Source organism: Gopherus flavomarginatus, chromosome 3 (genome assembly GCF_025201925.1).
Source record: "Gopherus flavomarginatus isolate rGopFla2 chromosome 3, rGopFla2.mat.asm, whole genome shotgun sequence".
In the NCBI taxonomy this organism is placed as follows: Eukaryota; Metazoa; Chordata; order Testudines; family Testudinidae; genus Gopherus; species Gopherus flavomarginatus.
In genome coordinates, this window is record NC_066619.1 from 83,640,055 (window position 1) to 83,662,115 (window position 22,061).

General features: G+C 42.5%; 1 protein-coding gene across 3 annotated transcripts in view; it reads left to right on the forward strand.

Moving 5' to 3' along the window:
• The window catches only part of CDC42SE2 (CDC42 small effector 2), a 127,903-nt gene that overhangs the window by 66,358 nt on the left and 39,484 nt on the right, over window positions 1-22,061 (forward strand). For all 3 annotated transcript variants that reach the window (XM_050946058.1, XM_050946059.1, XM_050946060.1), the window contains exon 2: window positions 14,027-14,368. In XM_050946058.1, coding sequence (XP_050802015.1) covers window positions 14,315-14,368 — 54 coding nt within the window. In that variant the 5' untranslated portion in view covers window positions 14,027-14,314. The remainder of the gene's footprint in view (window positions 1-14,026; window positions 14,369-22,061) is intronic.

The following is a 22,061-nucleotide window of genomic DNA, read 5'->3' on the forward strand; positions in this document are numbered from 1 at the left end:
CCTGCGTTGAAACTAAATTTAAGAAATTTCAAGCAAAAAGCTATTCTGAGAGAGTTTATGAGGAAGCAAAGGGAAGGGTTATGGGCTCTTAAAAGCTTTGTTTATGATGGTGTTTTCATGTGATCCAGCAGAGTAACTTGCAACTCAGGTTCTTCAGGATCTGAGAGAGTAAATGATTCGCAGATCTTGTTTTAATGTAGTGCTAATTACATTTTAGGAGCCAAAGTCCCACAGATGCATGCATAAAACTCTTGCTAACTTCAGTGGGGGTTCTGCATGTGCATCTGAGTGGAGAACTTGGCACTCAGAACAGCTACAGTAAATATTCTTATTGCCTCCTGTCAGTTTTCAGAAAAATTTATGGCCTTTGGAAAATCCCTGGTTTTGATATAGATATGGAATGTGCTGGCCTGTACTGGTAAACAAGGTTCAGGTGATGAGTGACATTCCCGTGTGTTGTCCAAAGTGTACTGTAATGGGGCATGGAGACAGTCTTAAGTAAATTATAGATTTAAGACAAGTTGAGATTTAGTATGTAGCTGCATAATTGAATTACTAGATATCGATCTAAAGAAGCTTGTCCAACGTCTGTTTTTGAAAACAATTTTTCTTTAAGCATAAATGTGGTCTGACATTATTGTTTGCATCACTTTAAAAATAGTTTGAAATGAAGGGGAAAAAATAAACGTGCTTTTCATTCAGGTTGTGTGGCTAGAGAACATCCCCCTTTTGGTGAACCGTGGGACTTCCAACTAGCGTTACACTCGTGTGGGTATGCACACAAAGCAGCAAACCTTAGTCTGTCTCCAAAAATAGGCGCATTACTTACTACACCTTAACTACGATCTATCAGCTGAACAGGCAGAGGAAAGGATGTGGGTATAGTGTCAGTTTGAGTGAAAAACATTGGGAGGATAAAAAAAATTACTAATATACATAAATTTTTCATAATACATATTAACCATTTGCCACCTAACCTTAGCTATACTTGAAACATTGAAATATATATGTAATATGGATAGTTAAAATAAAAATCCATGTTTTGTATTACACAGTTTGCAAACAAAATTTGTTTATAAAAATTGTGACAAAGTTCCTCCTCTGGCTTGGTGGGTCCTGCATTTTTTTGGCGGAATTGCTCACCTCAGAGGTTCATGGCAGCCCTCAGTTTGGCCACTTCTGCTAGAGGCTCAAACCTGCTGTTCACTCAGCTCACCAAATCACTGGTCAGCATGGGGGAAATGGAGAACAATCTCTGCAGTCTCTGTGTCCCACCTAGTGGGTCAGGGACAGGCCAGATCCCTTTCCAAATTAGACCTTCCCTTCTGGTGTTGCTCACAGACCAGATCAACTCCTCCTGTGTCCGATCAGGAGTTGGGGGGAACCCGGGACCACCCTCTGCACCGGGTTCCAGCCAGGGCCCTGTGGATAGTACTTGTCTACGTGTCCTGTATCAGCTGCATGACAGCTACAACTCCCTGGGCTACTTCCCCGTGGCCTCCCCCCAGCATCTTCTTTATCCTCACCACAGGATCTTCCCCCTGAAGCCTGATCACGCTTGTACTCCTCAGTCCTCCAGCAGCTAGCCTTCTCGCTCCCTGCTCCTTGCACACCCCCCCACTAACTGATGGGAGGTCCTTTTTAGATCAGGTGTCCTGATTGGTCTGCCTGCCATAATTGATTCTAGTATGTTCTGAATTGGCTCCAGGTGGCTTAATTAGCCTGCCTATCTTAATTGATTCCAGCATGTTCCTGATTGCTCTAGTGCAGCCCCTGCTCTGGTCACTCAGGGAACAGAAAACTATTCATCCAGTGGCCAGTATATTTGCCTTCTACCTGTACCCCACTGGTCGGGGTCTGTCACAAAATCCAGATAGTTAAATAAAAACTATTAAGATAAAATAAAGAACAGAAGCAAAGTTCAGAAGAGGGATTTAGAGATGGAGAGGGAAGAAAGTAAGTGGGGGGAGTCTCAGGCGTTTAATAGGCTCATTCAGATCCTCCCAGGAAAACATCCTATAACTTTGCTTGGGTTTTCTTTCCATAGTGGTCAAGCTTACAATGTCTGTGCTCCAGTCTTCAAATGTTGGTCACTTTTTAGATTTCTATTTTTGTAGTGGCAGGCTTTCAGCAATTATTAGTGGTCTGCCCAGCCAAAGTTTTTTTCAGATTTATTCAGCTTCCAATTCATATCCATTAAATTTAAAATTACATGTTTAGCTTGTAACAATTTTATTTGGTAGGAAAAAGTTGACTCTGCAATTAAGCTTTGCCAAAACATACAGGTATAGGAGTATTCCTGCAGCATATGGGTTAAGTTAGCACCTGTTGAATCACAGTCCCAACATTTGTCTGACTTAGTGGCACCTGTTTTGAGTTCAGAGAGGGGTCAAATGCCTCCTCCATATGATTTTCCACTGGATTAATCATAAATGGAGGTTCAAGGAACAGTCTGGAGCACTGGCTAAAATTTGTTTCCACCAGTTAGCAGAGAATAATTAGTCTAGTTCCTCCCATTTCTTTTTTAGGAAATCTGTATTTAATTTACATTTGCTGGCCGAATGTGCATATAGTGTTGCCATGGGGTTTAGCAATCTGGGTAATATTTGGAGAAATTAAAGCAGCCCAGATGGGTCGAGGTAGCTCAGTCATTAGGGCTAAACAGATGGGAGATGGTATGTTTAAGCTGGATATGTTGCCACTCCTTAGTCGCTAGACCAGTGATCACCAACTCATCAATCGCAATCGACTGGTCAATCCTGGGGACTCTCCCATTTGATTGCGATCTCCAGCAGTGTAGCAGGGCTGCTGCTAAGGCAGGTTCCCAGCCTGCCACGGCCCCATGCCGCTCCCAGAAGCGGCCACCATGCCCCCATGGCGCAGGGGCGGCAGGGGGCAGGGGTCTCTGAGCACTGCTCCTGCCTGCAGGCACTGCCACCGCACCTCTGATTGGCTGGGAACAGAGAACTGTGGCCAATGGGAGCTTTGGGGGTGGTGCGTGCAGAGAGGGGCAGCGTGCAGAGCCATGTGCCCGCTACCCAGGGGCTGCAGAGGCACGTTGGCCCCTTCCAGGAGCGGTGTAGGGCCAGGGCAGGCAGGAAGACTGCCTTAGCCTCGCTGCGCTGCTGACCAGGAGCCGCTCGTGATAAGTGCCATCCGGCAGGACGCTGCACTCCAGCCCCTCTTGGAGCCAGCACCCCATACCCCCTTCTGCACCCTGAGCCCCCTCCCAGAGCCAGCACCCATACCCCCTCCTGCACCCCAACCCCTCCACCCCAGCCCTAACCCTGACCCCCTCCTAGAGCTAGCACCCTGTTTTCCCTTCCGCATCCCAGCCCTGAGCCCCCTCTCAGAGCCAGCACCCTGCACCCCCTCCTACACCCCAACACTCTGCCCCAGCCTGGAGCTCCATCCTGCACAGAGCTTCTTCCCAGAGCTTGCATACCTCATCCCTTCCTACACTTCAATCCCCTGCTCCAGGCTCAACCCAGAGCCTTCTCCCACACTGCAAACTCTTTGGCCCTAGCCTAGAGCCCACACCCCCTCCCAACCCCTTGCCCCAGCCCAGTAAAAGTGAGTGAGGGTGGGGGAGAGCGAGTGATGGAAAGACGGGGGGATGGAGTGAGCAGGTCGGGGTTTTGGGGTAGGGGCAGGGTAGATCCTGGGTTGCCCTTAAATTCAAAAAATGATCTTGGGTGTAAAAAGGTTGGCGACCACTGCTCTAGACTGAATCTTTCTTTTAATATTATGAATGGGAGGAAAGTGTAATTTCCAATAAATGGACTAATGGTCAAAATCCCCTTCCTAATTCAATCTGGCCATATGATGGGGTTGCCTGGTGTATGGAGTTTTGAGTTACCCCAGAGAAAGGCCTTGGTATGTCGAAAGGGATGATTTTTAAAAAATTTAGTAGACATTAGAAGCCAGAAATACTTCATGTACACAGTTCTTCAGGGAATTGGTGATAGTATGAATGAAGCACATTGGAAAGGGTTAAAGGAGCCATCAAGTCTGCTTTCAGCTGGAGCCAATCCGGGGCTCTACAGCATAAGAGAATGAGCCACTGTATTGCTTGGCTTAGCGTTACTGTCTAGCAGTAAAGTTTAAAGTTGGGGAATCTGAAAGCACCTGTTTCGACAGGGAGCTGTAATCTTTGTAAGGAGATTCTGTTTGATACTAGCAACCCCCGATGTCAGAGAAGATCTAACACCCCCCGCCTCCACACACACACACACACACACACACACACACACACACACACACACACACACACACACACACACACACAGTCTTTAGAATTTCAAATAAATTTTAACTTTTATTTCAATAAAATGAGGAGGACTTGTGTTCTGGTGAAATGTGGGAGGACCTTGTTTTAAAAAATAAGTATTTGAGCTGCAGAGTGTGGCATGTTGTTGTGGGGTGAGTACAGGGCTCCTTCCTGGCATAGAATAATAGAATGAAATGTTTCAGAATTCTTCAGAGCTAAGGGTATTCCAGGTACCCCAGGGACAAAAATAGTATTAATGAGATCCGATGAATTCTTAAATTTTCATAAAATCAATATGGGACATTTCTGTGAGGCTGCTGCCTCTTAATTTATACAGTGGATTTTGAATATAAAGCCCTGTAAAGATTTTGAAGATGTCCAGGGAGCTCCTCGTTGAAGATCGTGAACACATTAACAACATTTCTTCTTTCAATGTTCTGAGCTGGTCCAGTAGTATTCTCTTGCATTCAGACTTCCAGATGGAGGAACTATATTCCTAGAATTTACTTCTAGGTTTTGCTCAGATTCTTGCACCAAATAATGTCAGTAGCGGTCTAAGCAAAAAATATGTGTTTTATAAGAAAGTTGTTATTGCAAGTAGTGCTGTATGTGCTGAGTGCTGTACAGCTATGTAGGAAGACAGTCCAGCCCTGAAAAGCTTGACTGAAAAGACAAAGTGTGAGAGGTAGGGACTCGGAGCTCAAGTAGAGTGGCTAGGGCAGTAACTGGCACATGGCTTATTACTTCCATTCTTTAATATATTAACTGTCTCCAGAGGTCCATCTGTCTAGCTATTGTTAGGTGTTCCTCTTCTTTCTACTCTCTTCCCCTCCAACTTCTCCTTGTGTGTTCCTTCTTGCTATCTGTCCTTGATACAATCATGCCCTCCTTCCTACGTCCCATTTCCTCTTCTCCTTCGGAGACCATGAGTTGAGTGGGAGAGTTACCACAAGAGAGGATTAACCCCCCCCGAAGCAACTGTCCAATCAGGAGAGTCGTGAAAGCATTTAGAGTTGTTTAAAGCATCTCAAGATACTAACGGGGTCTACAGGGAGAAGGTATTGAGGCATCATCTCCTGCCTCCTCCAGAGAGTCTCTGGTCAGCTGGAGGAGGTGTTCTTCTGGTCTAGTGTGTAAATTTGTAGGGCATTGGGGTTGAACTTCATTGTCTCCTCTGCCCCTTTTGTTGTCCACCTTCTGCCCTGATTTTGTATACTTGGAAACTATTTGGGAAAATGGTAAATTTTAATTTTGCTTTTGCAATAAGGTTGCAGTAGACAATGAGCTGTGATAAAAGTATGAATATAATCTTACACACAACTGACTAGATTAGAGCTGATTGACAGTTGTTGGCTTGTGGGGAATACTAATGTGGGGTGGTGGGGAGAGACTTTAAATGACCTACTAGTGTAGCAGAGCATGTCTTTTACTTTTTTGATATTTACATATCAAAAGCAGCAAATGTTTGATTTAAGCAGATTGGTAAGGCACTTGCAGTTGAAAGACTTCACAGCTTCCTTGCTGGGTAGTCCTTATTGCAGTTATCAAACAACTTTGACTTCCAAATCCAGCAGTACCCAGATGGGATGGATAGTGTAGACATAAGAGCACAAATATTTAAAATGGAGCTTTCTTTCCAATGACTATATCTCTGTGCAACCTGATCATGAACTTAATTAACAAATTCATGTCCCACAAATGACTTAAGTATAAAATAATATTGTTGATGACTTTGTAGATATATAATATGTAAATATTCTTTTTGAATAACAATGTGGGTCTTGGTAACGGGGGAGGCTAGTTAAATTCAGATGTGATATTAGCACCTGCAATAATTTTTCTTCCTGTGGTTTACTGCGCTTTGTATCTGCTGCTAGCAATCATCAAATAGTCTGGTTACCACACTTCCTGTTTGAAGCTTCAGCAAAGAAAATACAGCCAGAGGGTAAGGAAGATTGACCTATGAAGGCAGCCTATTAAAGTGTTTTAAAGTGAGGAGGCAATTCTTATACTGTCATTACAGAACAACTTGCTTTCTTCGAACCCTCCCCTCCCACTGTCAGCCTATACTGTATTCCTATTCAGGTCAATTAAGATTAACACTGATTAGCCCCCTTTCTGTAAGGAGTCCTGGAGAGCCTGAAGAGAGAACGTTTTTCTTTTTAAATTTCTTTCTCAAGGTTTATCAAAGCTCAGTAAAGTTGTTAATACAGTTTTAATAAATTAAACCTCTGCTCATACTTCTAATTGCCACACCTTGCTCTACCCACTAATTGCCTGTGACGTTTTATTTCTGCATTTTAAATTTAAGATTGCAGTGTAACAATTCTGAGTAGTAGTTTCACTTTTGCATTTGATTAGCCATAGAACTCACTTTGAAACAGTGAAAATCTCCTTAGTACTTCAATTTGTGAAAGACAAAATAGATCTGTGTATCTTGTATCCTCATCCCTTAGTACTGTTTAATTAAATTGACCACAAAAGGCAAAATAAAGTTAAGTATGATACTTTTAATCATGATTGAGAGACAGTTTGTGAGACACTGTTTTATGTGTTCTCTTTAACCCTCAATTGTATTCTCCAACTAAACTGTTGCAAAAGACGTTACTAGGCTATAATAATAAAGTGTATGGTGTTCCCTTAGTAAGGCTCTTGTTAAGTTGGTAGTGGGGGCAGGATGAGGATATAGTCTGTCTCATCTGGAGCTGCATTACCCAGCTGCTCAATTAGAACAGCACTTGGAAATTATGTAAGATCAAAAATTTAGTTTTTGTTTTTTGTTTTTTTAAGCATTCATCTTGAACTGCATGCTTCAGTCTTGTTTAAGAGGATAACCTAGTGGGGCCCCAGTAAGCTGGGAGGTCTAGACAGATAAATGCAGCACTATATGTAATGTGGTTTGCTACTCACACAATACCGCATTAAGGGCTTGATGGTGTGGAAGTGCAGAGCACTACCTGTGAGGTGCTGAGTGTCTAAATCGCCATTAAGCATGCGACATTTAGGGTGCTCGGCATCTCACAGGATCAGGCCTAGGTACTTTTATGTGAGATCATGATTATATAATTACCTGATTGGTAGTTGTAAGGATAGTCCGTACCCTTCATATTTAAACCAATAATTAACAAAAAGAACAACTTACTCTCCTTGTTTAAATTAGTTCTTAAACAGAGGCCATGTCTACATCTAAAATTTTGCAGCGCTGGTTGTTACAGCTGTATTAGTACAGCTGTATAGGGCCAGCGCTGCAGAGTGGCCACACTTACAGCAACCAGCGCTGCAAGTGGTGTTAGATGTGGCCACACTGCAGCGCTGTTGGGCGGCTTCAAGGGGTTTCGGGGAACGCGAGAGCAAACCGGGAAAGGAGACCAGCTTCGCCGCGGTTTGCTCTCGCGTTCCGCGAACCACCGTGCAAACCGCAGGGAAGGAGACCTGCTTGTTCGGGGAACGCGAGAGCAAACCGCGGCGAAGCTGGTCTCCTTCCCTGGTTTGCTCTCGCGTTCCCCGAACCCGAGCAAGCAGGTCTCCTTCCCTGCGGTTTGCAGGGTGGTTCGCGGAACGCGAGAGCAAACCGCGGCGAAGCTGGTCTCCTTCCCCGGTTTGCTCTCGCGTTCCCGGAACCACCCTGCAAACCGCAGGGAAGGAGACCTGCTTGCTCGGGGTTCGGGGAACGCGAGAGCAAGCCGGGGAAGGAGATCAGCTTGATTACCAGAGGCTTCCTCAGGTATGCTGGGATACCTGCTTATTCCACGGAGGTCAAGAAAAGCGCTGGTAAGTGTCTATACTTGATTACCAGCGCTGGATCACCAGCGCTGGATCCTCTACACCCGAGACAAAACGGGAGTACGGCCAGCGCTGCAAACAGGGAGTTGCAGCGCTGGTGGTGCCCTGCAGATGTGTACACCTCCTAAGTTGCAGCGCTGTAACTCCCTCACCAGCGCTGCAACTTTCTGATGTAGACAAGCCCAGAGTTCCAAAGGACATTAAGAGAACTCTGAGGGGTATATCATTATTGCTAGCTGGAATGTTGATGTCTCTTTTGCCACCTGCTTAGTTGCATTTTTTCCATTTTACACAGCAGCTTTGTGCCTTGCCCTACGTAACAAGCAAACCACAGTAAAAGTCATTTGTTTTACAGGGCAGCACATATAAAATTTCAGCTTTTTGACAAATAGCCATCACTTTTATTTTCTTTCTTTATTTTCTGGTAACCTAATTTAAAAAATTAGATAATTAAAATGCCACAACATTCAGTTGTTTCCAGGCATAGAAATTATTTCTGAAGGGAAAAAGGAAAAATTCTCCTCACATGGAGGGGAAGCAGACAAAAAGGCTTCTTGGCACTGTTATATAGAACTATAAAGACTGAGGTGAATTTAGCATGTATTATATAGGAGCTATTGGGTGTGCCTAACTTTACTTGTTCTAAGAATAAATATTTGAGAAGTGCTATAAAAGAATGATTCTCTTTGTAGGTTCATTGTAGTGTAACTTACACTTTGAGGTTCAGTTGTTTGGTGGGTTTTATTTGCAGACAAAAATAAAAGTTTCAAATAGCATACATGACCAAAATCCTATTTATTAACAATGGGGCTGGAGGGAGCATTTTTCACACACTTTGCAACCCAGAACAGATTTTCGGACAAACACAAGCATGTCCAAGCTTTGTGGATTGTTCCCAGGGCTTCAACTGACCGCAGCTCTTCAAACTGCAAAGACCTGGAAGAGCATTCTGGGTATTAGCATGCAAATAAGACTATGAGCTGCAGAAGAATTTCCCTATGTGTGTGGGTTTAGATTTAACCAGGGGTTGAAAATTGAACCACTGTAACAAACAGGAACTTAATATATTCAGTTCTGGACCTGTGCCAAAAAAGCTCTGTTAGACTGAGGGACTAGTGACACTCTATGGCCTGATACTTCATGAGCTTCCAGGGATACAGATGAATATGTTATACCATTGCTAGGGAAACCCAACAATACAGTTCCACAGGGTATTTATTTCTAGCTCTAGTAGGTAATGATATATCAGGCCTCGTAATATTATCACTGATTAGCAGCTAGCTTTTCTCATTTCAGTTCTAATAGTCTTAGTTGTTAGTATCACCTGAATTGCAAGAGCTAGAAACCAATGCCCGCTTCACCTCTGAGCAACTTGGAATCACAGCTTCTAAACACTGTACAGCATTAAGCTTTAATTGTAGATGTTTGTTGTACTATCACAGAGCTAAACGAGTCAGAAGTTGCACATCTAACATAAATTAACCATATTCTGGTTGCAAAACCTAAGTTTTGTGGACATGTTGGATATGAAGAATTCTAGAAATCAAGTGGGTTGCCTCCTGCGATTAGAGTTATGAGAACCAACTGAAGGTGGAATCTTCAAAATTTCTCTGTGCTGGCTTAATTCTGTTCACATTGAAGTGAATGGGAGTTTTATTGTTGACTCCAAGGGGAGCAGAGTTAGGTCCGTGCGGTGAACTTTTGAAAATCCCAATCTAAAAGATCTAAGTGTACCCTGAGTGTAACTTTTTAAAAACTTCTCCATTGAAGTGCCTTGTCTTTTGGTATTTTTAAAATTTTAATCCAGTGAAATTTTACTGTCATTATATTATACAGCCTAAGTACTTGAGTCATTCTGTTAATTCTTCCATTTGCATCAGTATATGAAATAATGCTAGAACAAATATTTCTTCAGATCAGCAACAATGACAATTCTGGGGAATGCATAAAGACAACTCTGCAGTGAAGGCTTATGAACTAATTTCTTTTATTTCTTTGTTTTGGGGGCAGCCGGCTGTCATGGAAACTTGCTGTTTCTTGACTAGCTGGTAGATGATCCACATTCACCTGTCTATATTTGCAGATCTGTAAGCTAGTGTCTTGATTATGGCTCCTTGAGAGATCAAAACAGGTAATACACATCTGGACTTTGTTGTTGTTGTTCTAGCATAAAATAACATCTTGAGACAGAATGATGTTTGCTTTCTTAAGCAGCATTTTTTTCTCTAATGAAAATATTCCATGTTTTTATTGCCTCAGTTCCTTCTTTTGAAATCCCTTAGTCTGCTAAATTATTTACAAGTTTTGTTGTTGTTGTTGTTGTTTTAAAGCATAATTGCTTATTGTCGGTAGTGTTGGCAGTGGATTGAGGGAAGGGATAATAGAATACCTTTTTCATTTTATGCTAATTCTGAGGTTGCTAAATGTAGGCCTGGTCTACACTAAAAAGTTAGGCTGACCCAGCTCTGTTGCTCAGGGATGTGAAAATCCACACCTTTGAGAAATGTAGTTAAGCCTACCTAACCCCTATTGTAGACAGTGTTAGGGCAACAGAAGAATTCTTCCATTAACCTAGCTACCACCTCTCAGGGAGGTGGCTTACAGCTGTGCCACTGTAGTGTTTCAAGTGTAGCCAAGCCCATAGTCATATACAGATGCTGTCAGTTATATTAGTAGCTTCTTCAAATCAAGAATATAGAAATTAGTATTATTACCAGGGTTGCAAGTAGGGCGGTATCCTCCAGTACACAGTACCAGGGCGGGGGGCTGCACTCTACTCCTTAAAGGAGCAGAAGGGGACTAGGGAGGGGTGGCGGGGACAGAAGATGTTTGGTTTTGATTCTGTTTCTCCCATTGGTCTGATTATCCATGACATCCATACTGCATCACATCAAGTCCAAATTGTTAGAGGAATGCCTCTGCTTGCACTGACCAGAGGATGTTTGGATTCTGATGTCAGCCCAGTTCTGCAGCCTGATGGGAATCAGGTGTTGTCCTTAGTGTACCTAGAATTCTTCTTTGCAGCCAAACTAGTCTGACATGCATTTTGTGAACTGGAACTGGAGCAGCAAAACAATGAAAACAAATGCCCCATTTTCCAGCTCTTTGGGTGAGAGAACTATAAGTGAAGATTAAAATGCTGGACACTGACAGCCTTAAACCAGCCAGCTGCCTCAGGAATCTGGCAAGAACTTTGCTGAAAATATGTTCCTCATCTTGGCAACAGAGCTAAGACTTATCACACATCTGTCCACCTTTGTTTGAATGAAACTCCTTCTGATCTGACAGCTCAGGCATTGTCAGTTTCATTCAGAACAATTTTACAAACTTGGAACCTAATCCTGTAAACCCTTAAACATTTGATCAATCCCATTGAAGACAGTGGGACTATATGTATGACTATAGACCGCTTTTGTGGACTGATAGGAGTTTCAAGAGTCTGTTCCTTTAAAGGAAGCTTAATCCCTCATTGAAATGCAATGTTTGGGTACAATACCATCATAGGCGCTGACTTCCCCTCCCCCCATGCCTCTTCCTGCCCCTGAACCGCCCTCAGCACACCTCCATTTGACCCCTTCCCCAAAGTCCCCACCCCAACCCCTCCCTTCCCGTCCCCATTCCACCCTCTTCCTCTAAGTCCATGCCCCTGCCCTGCCTTTTCTCCGCCCTTCCCCTGAACACGCAGTGTCCCTGCTCCTCCCCCTCCCTCCTGAAAAGTTCTAAGCACTGCCAAACAGCTGTTAAGCGGGAAGCGCTGAGAGGGGGAGGAGTGGGGACATGGCGCTCAGAAGGAGAGAAAGAGGGGGGAGCTTGGCTGCTGGTGGGTGCAGAGCACCTGCTGATTTTTTCCCGTGGGTGCTCCAGCCCAGGGCTGCCCAGAGGATGCAGGGGGCCCCTTCCATAAAAAAAAAAAAAAGTTGCAATACTATAGAATACTATATTCTCACGGGGGGCCTGGGGCTTGGGGCAAATTGCCCCACTTGTGTTCTTCCCCCTCCGCCCCCCCAGCAGCCCTGCTCCAGCCATAATGCAGTTTAGGATACAGTTCTACTTAAAATTTGTCTTTTAATAAATCATACATATGTTGAAATTGCTCCTCACCTAACTATCATATTCCATATAAACAGACTGAAATACTACATATTTGGGGAGGGAAATGGGTAGTTAAGCATGTTGATGTTTGTATATACAAAGGGGGGTGTCAGACGGGACAGGGGGAGCATGGGGGCCCTGAGTTCGGGTGGGGCAGGGAGGAGTCACATGGAAGGTCATGTCCCCCCCATTTCCTTGTGTCCCTCCCATGAGTGCAGTACTACCAAGAAATTATTTCTATTTGCACCATTGCTTATTACTAGAGTTTCTGTTCCTTAGAATGACATTTCTGTACATGAACACAAATATCTAATTACCTGTGTTGGAGACAAATTTCATGACATCTAAGTTTCTTGCAAAACTGCAGTGCATAAATTTAGACTGTCAGTTCATCAGGATAGAATCTCTTTTTTTTCTTTGTACTGTGTCTAGCCCAGTGAGTCCCAAACTTATTTGAGACCCCTAGGTAATGCAGTAGTTTAAATAGTAATATACAGCAGTTTGTGTATTGGATGGCCATAAATGGATTAAACCATTTATATAGTTAGTATTTACATTTTTAAAAAATAATTGTGTAGCTTTATAATTTTGTAATAATTTAATTTTCCATTTCTTTACAAAATAAAGATAAGACAGATTGTGCATGGAATGACCACTGTAAAATCACCAGGGAATTACTTGGGGGGCAGGGGATGGAGACTTCAGGTTAAAGGTTAAACAACAACAAAAAAATCCAATCTATAGTTTAGCAAAAGAATGTCAGGAATTTAATGTGTCAGTTGTTCCACACTAGGAGTTTGTGTTTTAAGAAGACATTCCCACATTTCACATGTGTTTTCCCATTATGAATGGAACTATATATGGAGCATCAGGGTAGAGGGGAGGGAAAGAAAAGTATTTGTGTTGACAGAATTTGTGCCTTATCAGCTTCAGTTTATTGGTAACGCCTTTTTCAGAATTAGAAAAAGGTGACTTGGATAGCAAGGTCCCTATCTGCATTACAAAAACAAACTCAGGGCAACCAGTTACAACATCATTAACATTTGCACTACAGGACCATAACTGGTAGTAATTAGGCCTAATCTGAGTTAGCTTGGAACAAATCATTGCTTTTATTGAATATTGCTTTTATTTTATTTTTTTTAAAGAGGGTGGCAGGAGATGACAACAGGTAGATTTCCCTCGGAAATTTTGTCCTTTTCTCCTTTGACTCTGATCAGAACTTTGTTTGTTTGAAGGGTTTGAAAGGGAGAATGGGCAGCCAAAAGAAAAAAGATGGCTAGTGTAGCATTCTTTGAGCCAGGGCACTATTCTTAGGGCTTGGCTACACTGGCGCTTTACAGCGCTGCAACTTTCTTGCTCAAGGGTGTGAAAAAACACCCCCTGAGCGCAGCAAGTTACAGTGCTGCAAAGCGCCAGTGTAAACACTGCCTCAGCGCTGGGAGCACGGCTCCCAGCGCTGTAAACTAATCCCCATGGGGAGGTGGAGTACCTGCAACACTGGGAGAGCTCTCTCCCAGTGCTGGCGCCGCAACCACACTCGCACTTCAAAGCGCTGCTGCGGGAGTGCTCCCACAGCAGCGCTGTGCAGCTCTAAGTGTAGCCATACCCTTAGATGTAGATTCTGGTTACGTTATCTGTAACTTTATTACAAGAAATCATGGAATCCTTGTATTACTTGAGACTCTGCCTTACACAATTTTTAGTAGCATCTCTATAGAAACAAAAATGTGATTGAAATAAGTGTGCATCTTTTGGGTCCATATATGATTCATGGTTTAAATATTTGTTAGGGCCTATTGGGTATATATTCTGAAATCTGTCATCTTAAAAAGACCTATTTTCTTTCTTGCTGACGTAGCACACTTTTTTCTCTTTCAGGTAATTGCCTTTAAAATAAGGACAAAGAGACCATTTATACATGCTTCTTTGGTGCTTGGACTAACACATTTGGAGAGAAGACTCTTTTACATCTTTGTCACAAACCTGATTATCCCATGACTTAAGTGCCATTGGGAAAAGCTCACAACGGAAGAAAAACCTTTTCCACTTTCAGTCCGTTACACAGTAGTTGAGCTAAGAAACTTTCTACGTGGAGGCTGTATAGCAGAGACTTGGAATTTTGCTGCTTGCTCTCATCCTTTGTGTTCACCCTTCAGACTGTAAACAATGAGTGAGTTCTGGTTGTGTTTCAACTGCTGTATTGCAGAACAGCCTCAGCCTGTAAGTATGAATCTCTGCATTGTTTCTGTATGTAATCAAGTATATTGTTCGTTCTTTTATTCATACTATTGACTGAGCTCAGTGAAAATGAAAAAAATCATCTAGCATATCTGTTTAGCTGTGCTGTAGGAATAATCATATCTATTTCAGGCCGATGTGGATATTTTGATTTGTAAAGATACTAAGGAAGATGGGGGTAGAGAGAGCAACACAACAAATGGCCCTAATGTAGATCCCAAATATGGATGAAAAATTAGAAATATAAAAATCCAACTTCAGCTTGTTTTGTTGCTATTTTAGGCTAAGTTGAAGATGGGGTTAGATGAGGTTGAGGGAAGAGAATATTTATATTTAGAAATCAAGTGTGAATTCCAGTCCTGACCCCATTGAAGTCAATGGCAAAACTCCCATTTTTTTGCCATTGACTTCAGTTGTAAGGTCAGGATTTCACCCAGTGTTTAGTTTTCGCTCTTTAGAATTTTTTGAGGCAATTTTGAGAGAATGTGTATTACAATCAGTTAACTTGACTTGCACCACAATCATTTGAGTTTGCTGGAAGGAGGAATAGATGTGATAATGGCTCAGTAAAGCATGAAGGAATACAAGACAGAAGCACTTCAAAGCGTCATGCCCGGAAGATAAAATAAACTAATACTACTAATCAGGAAAAGACAGGGTACACAGATGTATCACACAAATTCATTAAATGCTGGAACAGTAGAGAAGTGATTTTTTTTTTTCATATTGAGACTCAGGAAATAGATTTAGGACCTGGATCCAATACTGTTGTGCTTCTGGGAGAAAGCCTACCTATCATGCAGGTAAAATAGGCCAGGAATTTGATTAGCAGTTCTGGAGATATCTTCACAACTACACTTGGGAAGATCAATCCTGTTGAGCGGTGCAGCCAAATCAGTCCAAGTAGTGGGGTACAGAAAGAAGAGTTATTTATTCCAGCCAATATGTGGGAGACAGTACAGTGAACATGGGAGAGTATGTTTGAATTAGAAGTAATAATAGAATCGCAAAGTAGTGCAGCTCACAGCAACACAGAGAATTTGGTTTTGTATTGACTTAAGGAAAGTCAAAGCCACTGAAAAGCTTTTCTGAGGCTGTCAGGAATTGCAAAAAGAATCCTGAAGTAGTAATGGAAGTATCAGTAAACCTAACAGTTTAAACCTCCTTGGTGCACAGTATAAATGTAACTTAGGCCATGTCTACATCTAAAATTTTGCAGCGCTGGTTGTTACAGCTGTATTAGTACAGCTGTATAGGGCCAGCGCTGCAGAGTGGCCACACTTACAGCAACCAGCGCTGCAAGTGGTGTTAGATGTGGCCACACTGCAGCGCTGTTGGGCGGCTTCAAGGGGTTTTGGGGAAGGCGAGAGCAAACCGGGGAAGGAGACCAGCTTCGCCGCGGTTTGCTCTCGCGTTCCGCGAACCACCCTGCAAACCGCAGGGAAGGAGACCTGCTTGCTCGGGGGTTCGGCGAACGCGAGAGCAAACCGGGGAAGGAGACCAGCTTCGCCGCGGTTTGCTCTCGCGTTCCCCGAACCCCCGAGCAAGCAGGTCTCCTTCCCTGCGGTTTGCAGGGTGGTTCGCGGAACGCGAGAGCAAACCGCGGCGAAGCTGGTCTCCTTCCCCGGTTTGCTCTCGCGTTCCCCGAACCACCCAGCAAACCTCAGGGAAGGAGACCTGCTTGCTCGGGGGTTCGGCGAACGCGAGAGCAAACCGGGGAAGGAGACCAGCTTCGCCGCGGTTTGCTCTCGCGTTCCCCGAACCCCCGAGCAAGCAGGTCTCCTTCCCTGCGGTTTGCAGGGTGGTTCGCGGAACGCGAGAGCAAACCGCGGCGAAGCTGGTCTCCTTTCCCGGTTTGCTCTCGCGTTCCCGGAACCACCCTGCAAACCGCAGGGAAGGAGACCTGCTTGCTCGGGGTTCGGGGAACGCGAGAGCAAGCCGGGGAAGGAGACCAGCTTGATTACCAGAGGCTTCCTCAGGTATGCTGGGATACCTGCTTATTCCACGGAGGTCAAGAAAAGCGCTGGTAAGTGACTATACTTGATTACCAGCGCAGGATCACCAGCGCTGGATCCTCTACACCCGAGACAAAACGGGAGTACGGCCAGCGCTGCAAACAGGGAGTTGCAGCGCTGGTGGTGCCCTGCAGATGTGTACACCTCCTAAGTTGCAGCGCTGTAACTCCCTCACCAGCGCTGCAACTTTCTGATGTAGACAAGCCCTTACTGTCCTTTTTAATGAAACAGAGTTGAGGGAGGAGTTCGTACTCAGATACCAACATGGGGAGTTAAAATTCCTCTAATGTGGAATGAATACCTTGCAATCTCTCAAGACTTGCTCTGTCAGTATCTTAATGACTTGCATAGTTTGGAGACAAAATATTTTTAATAGGATTAATGTGAGTTGTGATGGCATTCAGAAATTAAGAGAATTAATACACCTTTAGGCTATAGAGCACAATTCCATGTAGTGTGCCGACTCTTAGCATTTTTTTAATTCTATAAATAAGAGTAGAAACCAAAAATTGGTTTTTAAGAGCTGTAGATAGCTGCTTTTCTAAACCCTGATTATAATTTTATGCTACAATAAAGTTAATGCATGGGAGTGCAAAATGAAATGTGTTACAGGTAATATAATACATTAGTACTACAGTTCTTAATCCCCAATAAAGCGTGGAGGTTATAGTTCAAAGCCGAATAGGGGCTGCGAGCCTTCACCCACTCCTGGCTCTGATGTGGATTTGCTCAGTAACTTGCGCTCCTTCTTCCTCCCTCTCGCAGCCAAGATACCAGCAGCACCCTGTAAAGCATTTCTCTTGCTCCTGAAGTGCTGCATTTCAAGAGTTGTAGGACTTGGCTGGCACACATGAGTACAATAAGAGTTGTTGCAAAGGATTTTGCGTGTGACTGAGAAGTAGTTTGTGTGAGTGCATGTGAGCTGATAGTATTGTTGTAGTTAGTAATAAACTTAGAACTCTTAGATTCAGTTTCTGTCTGTGATCCTCTTCTGTCTAACTGGGACTGAAATTTCAAGTTGCAGAATGTAAGTAAATAATTAACATTATACAAAAAAAATTATCCAATCTAAATCAATCTCTTTTCCATTCTGGACAGGTAGATATAATGGCTTTTCTAAACTTCTTAAAAATAATTTCTTCAGAAACTGGGAATGACTCTCAGTGCACATAAAACTATTGTGTCTCACTAGAGCCCAACGCACATTAAGAACCTGAATATGTCACCGTTACTCATGGTTGAGTAGTAACTCATTCTGCAAGCAGCCCTCATGGAATCCATGGAAGTACTTGCAGAGTGAGGGTACTGTTCAATGTAAAGATGACAGAACTAGGCCCCAGGATATGCTGCTCCTGCAGCAGAGCCTCCTGTGGGATGGGTTTCAGCAACTGTCTTTTCATTGGCTTCAGTCTGCGCCTGCTGCTAGCTCCCATCACTCCCCATGCTGGGTTCTGGGGCCAGTGGGGCACATCCCAGCTGAACAGCGCAGTGCCCAGAACTACTCCTAAAATGAGCAAATGTCAGCAAGTTGCCTGAGATGTGGTTCTGCTTCCTGATTTTCCTATACTCAGTCTTGAGACGCTTAATTAGATCTCTGCACTGGTCACCAGTCTGGTATATTTGAAGCGTTGCCAGCTTCTTGACTATTTGCTGGCATGCCTGGTCATTCCTGTTACTCTGACGGAAGTCCACTGCTCTGCTGGCTTCACACCAGAGGATCACCAAAATCTGGCTGTGCTCCAGTGACTGTGAAGTAGTGTGCTGCAAAGTCTTGTCATGTTAAGTCTCCATTGCAAACACAAGGCTGCTGATGGTGTGTTTGCATTTCCGTGGTCAGAAGACAATGGAAGAGTTAGTGCTGATTCACTGAGCTGCTGCAGTACACCAAGGAGGAATGCTTTTCTTTTCATTGGCCTTGATTTGAGGATTCTTGGGATAGAGAGGACAAAGGTAGTTGGCCCATGGGATTGTGGGATACTTTTGTTGGACTCCCAGGGCCTCAAATGGCAGGGGAGTGGGGGGGGAGGGGCTGTATCTTCACTGCAAAACAATAGGGGCTTGAATCCTGGTTTGGATCCTCAGTACCCAAAGGGTTCTACAACTCTAGGGCCAAGCCTGAGTCTGAGAGATTTGTGTGTAGCTAGAAGATGGGTTTGGGCTCAAGCCCTAGTCTGAGCCTGGGCTTATGTTGCAGTGTAAATATACCCTTAGTGATCAACTCACTGTGAAGTTCTCATGTACCATGAGACAACTGGAATACATCAGTTGCGCTGCCCTCAACCATCATATCAAATGTAGTGCTAAATTCTAATCCAATATGTATAACTCTGAGTTAGCACAGTAGCGTTTTTGTATTTTGAATTATGTTGTATTGCACATGCTATTCGGTGGTGGTTAAAATTTGGTTCTTAGAAATTGACTAGGTGTAGGTGAACAAGTTCCCTTGGCTTCTGAATTGCAGTGATCTAACATGCAAGAGATTTTTCTGGCCATGTGCCCTATTGTTATATTTACACATTAAGACTATTGCTGATTAGGCACGCTGGCTTCAGACTTATTGTAAAATAATATTTTTGGTAGATTTGGAGTAATGCGTTTCATATTTATTTGATTATTTTATAAAATAGTAAAATTATAGAAGACTGATCTTGTATATTAAAATGAATCATTCTTAGTTGCTTGTTTACTGAACCCTCTGCCCATGAGAATAAATGAATTGCAGAAGATTTTTTCATGTATCCTGTGTATTAATGTGTAATGCAGTTGCACATTTATACATCTAATTACACCAGCAGCATCTAGTACAAGGACTCTGAGTAATAAATCGAAGCCTCAAAAAAGATAAATTGCTTACGTTGATGTATCCAGCTTCAGGCAGCACATTATCAGTCTAATCCAAAAGATTTCAGGCTGCAGTTACTGTTCAGCTTGCATAATATTTTTTAAAAGAATCATGCAAATGAACAAATATGGAATATGCTAGATTTAGCATAAAAGATATCCGCATTTAATGATTTGTTCCTTCCAAAGTAGGAAATATGTAAGCATTGTCCTCATAACTCAGGCTAAGCCACAACTTTCATGTCCTTTTCCCAGTCTTGTCTCTATTTTATGACTTCTACTGTACCAACCACCACACCTTGAAACCATTCCCTAACCTGATTCACTGTTCCTTCAAGTCCATCACTAAAACATGTTTCTTCCAAAAGGCTTGTAAAGATTAGTCTTCTCACAGAGAAGCTGTTGACAAAAATTGATGATCTGAAATAAAGATTGTGGAAGCAACATAGACACATACTTCTCTTTATTCAGTTACGTTGCTTATATTCCATTCCATGCTTGGAATGTATCATGTCTCTTAAATATGAAGTCTTTTCCCCATGAATTCTGTGGCTTCTTCTTCGTCTATAAAACATCTAGGAAATTTTGGATGCCACATCAATACTAACAGCATAGTTTTTGAGATTTTTAGCTCCATCAGAGGAAAGATACAAAAGGTATAGAAAGTATGTGCATATGTTCTCCAGCATATCTAGGCTTGCCCTTTCAGTGATGAGTTTTCCTCTGCCCTCCAGGTCCAGGAAGCAGGATGAGTCTGCTGTTCACAAGAAAGTTTGACTCCCACTTCTGGGAAAATCCTAGTTTATTCTTCTAGCCTGCTTCAACAGGTGGTCTCCAGGCTTCCTCCTGTCCGGGACTACAGAGCATTAAAAAACACTTTAAATTAGGGCTGTCAATTAATCACAGTTAATCCACGTGATTAACTCACAAAAAATTAATTGTGATTAAAAAAAATAATCACACTGTTAGACCATAGAATACCAATTGAAATATATTAAATATTTTTGATGTTTTTCTACATTTTCTATACTGAATAAAGTGCACAATGCTCACTTTATATTATTTTTTATTAAAAATATATGCACTGTAAAAATGATAAACGAAATAATATTTTTCAGTTCACCTCATACAAGTACTGAAGTGCAATCTCTATCATGAAAGTGTAACTTACAAATGCAGATATTGTTTTTTTTTTGGTTACATAACTGCACTCAAAACCAAAACTGTGTAAAACTTTAGAGCCTACTTCTTAGTCTGCCAATCACTAAGACAAACAAGTTTGTTTACATCAGGGGTTCTCAAACTGGGGGTCAGGACCCCTCATGGGGTCGCAAAGCTATTACATGGGGGTCATGAACTGTCAGCCTCCAACCCAAACCCTGCTTTGTCTTCAGCATTTATAATGGTGTTAAATATATAAAAAGTATTTTTAATGTATAAGGGGGGTCGCACTCAGAGTCAGCAGTACAAAAGTCTGAGAACTCCTGGTTTACATTGACGGGAGGTACTGCTGCCTGCTTCTTATTTACAGTGTCACCTGAAAGTGAGAACAGGAGTTTGCATGGCACTTTTGTAGCTGTCTTTGCAAGGTATTAACGTGACAGATATGCTAAACATTCATATGCCCCTTCATGCTTCTACCACCATTCCAGAGGATATGCCTCCGTGCTGATGATTCTCATTTAAAAAAAAAATGCATCAATTAAATTTGTGACTGTACTCCTTGCGGAGAGAATTGTATGTCTCCTGCTCTATTTTACCCACATTCTGTATATATTTCGTATTATAGCAGTCTCGGATGATGACCCAGCACATGTTTGTTTTAAGAACACTTTCACAGCAGATTTGACAAAACACAAAGAAGGTGAGATTTCTAAAGATAGCTACAGCATTTGATCAAAAGTTTAAGAATCTGAACTGCTGCCCAAAATCTGAGAAGGACGAGGTGTGGAGCATGCTTTCAGAAGTCTTAAAAGAGCAACACTCTCTGATGCGGAAACTACAGAACCCAAACCACCAAAAAAGAAAATCAACATCCTGTTGGTGGCATCTGACTCAGATGACGGAAATGAACATGGGTTGGTCTGCACTGCTTTGGAGTGTTATCAAGTAGAACCCATCGTCAGCATGGAAGCATGTCCTCTGGAATGGTGGTTGAACCATGAAAGGACATATGAATCTTTAGCACATCTGGTACATGTAAGTATCTTGCAATGCCAGCTACAACAGTGCCATGTGAATGCCTGTTTTCACTTTCATGTGACATTGTAAACAAGAAATGGGTAGCATTATCTCCTGCAAATTGTAACCAATCTTATTTGTCTGAGTGATTGGCTGGCCAAGAAGTAGGACTGATTGGACTTGTAGGCTATAAAGTTTTACATTGTTTTATTTTTGAATGCAGTTTTTTGTACATAATCTACATTTGTAAGTTCAAATTTCATAACAAAGAGATTGCACTACAGTACTTGTATGATGTGAATTGAAAAATAATTTCTTTTTACAGTGCAAATATTTGTAATCTAAAATAAATATAAACTGAGGACTATATACTTTGTATTCTGTGTTGTAATTGAAATTAATATATTTGAAAATGTAGTAAACATCCAAAAATGTTTAAAATAAATGGTATTCTATTGTTTAACAGCACAATTAATCACGGTTAATTTTTTTAATCCTTTGACAGCCCTACTTTAAATAATTCATTTTGCCTGAAAAACTTTCATTTTAGGCCTTCTACCACTTTTTAGGTTTTTCAGGGGTGCCTAGCACCAAAAAATGCCTCTATTCTCCATCCTTTGCTCCCTAGTTTTGGGCCC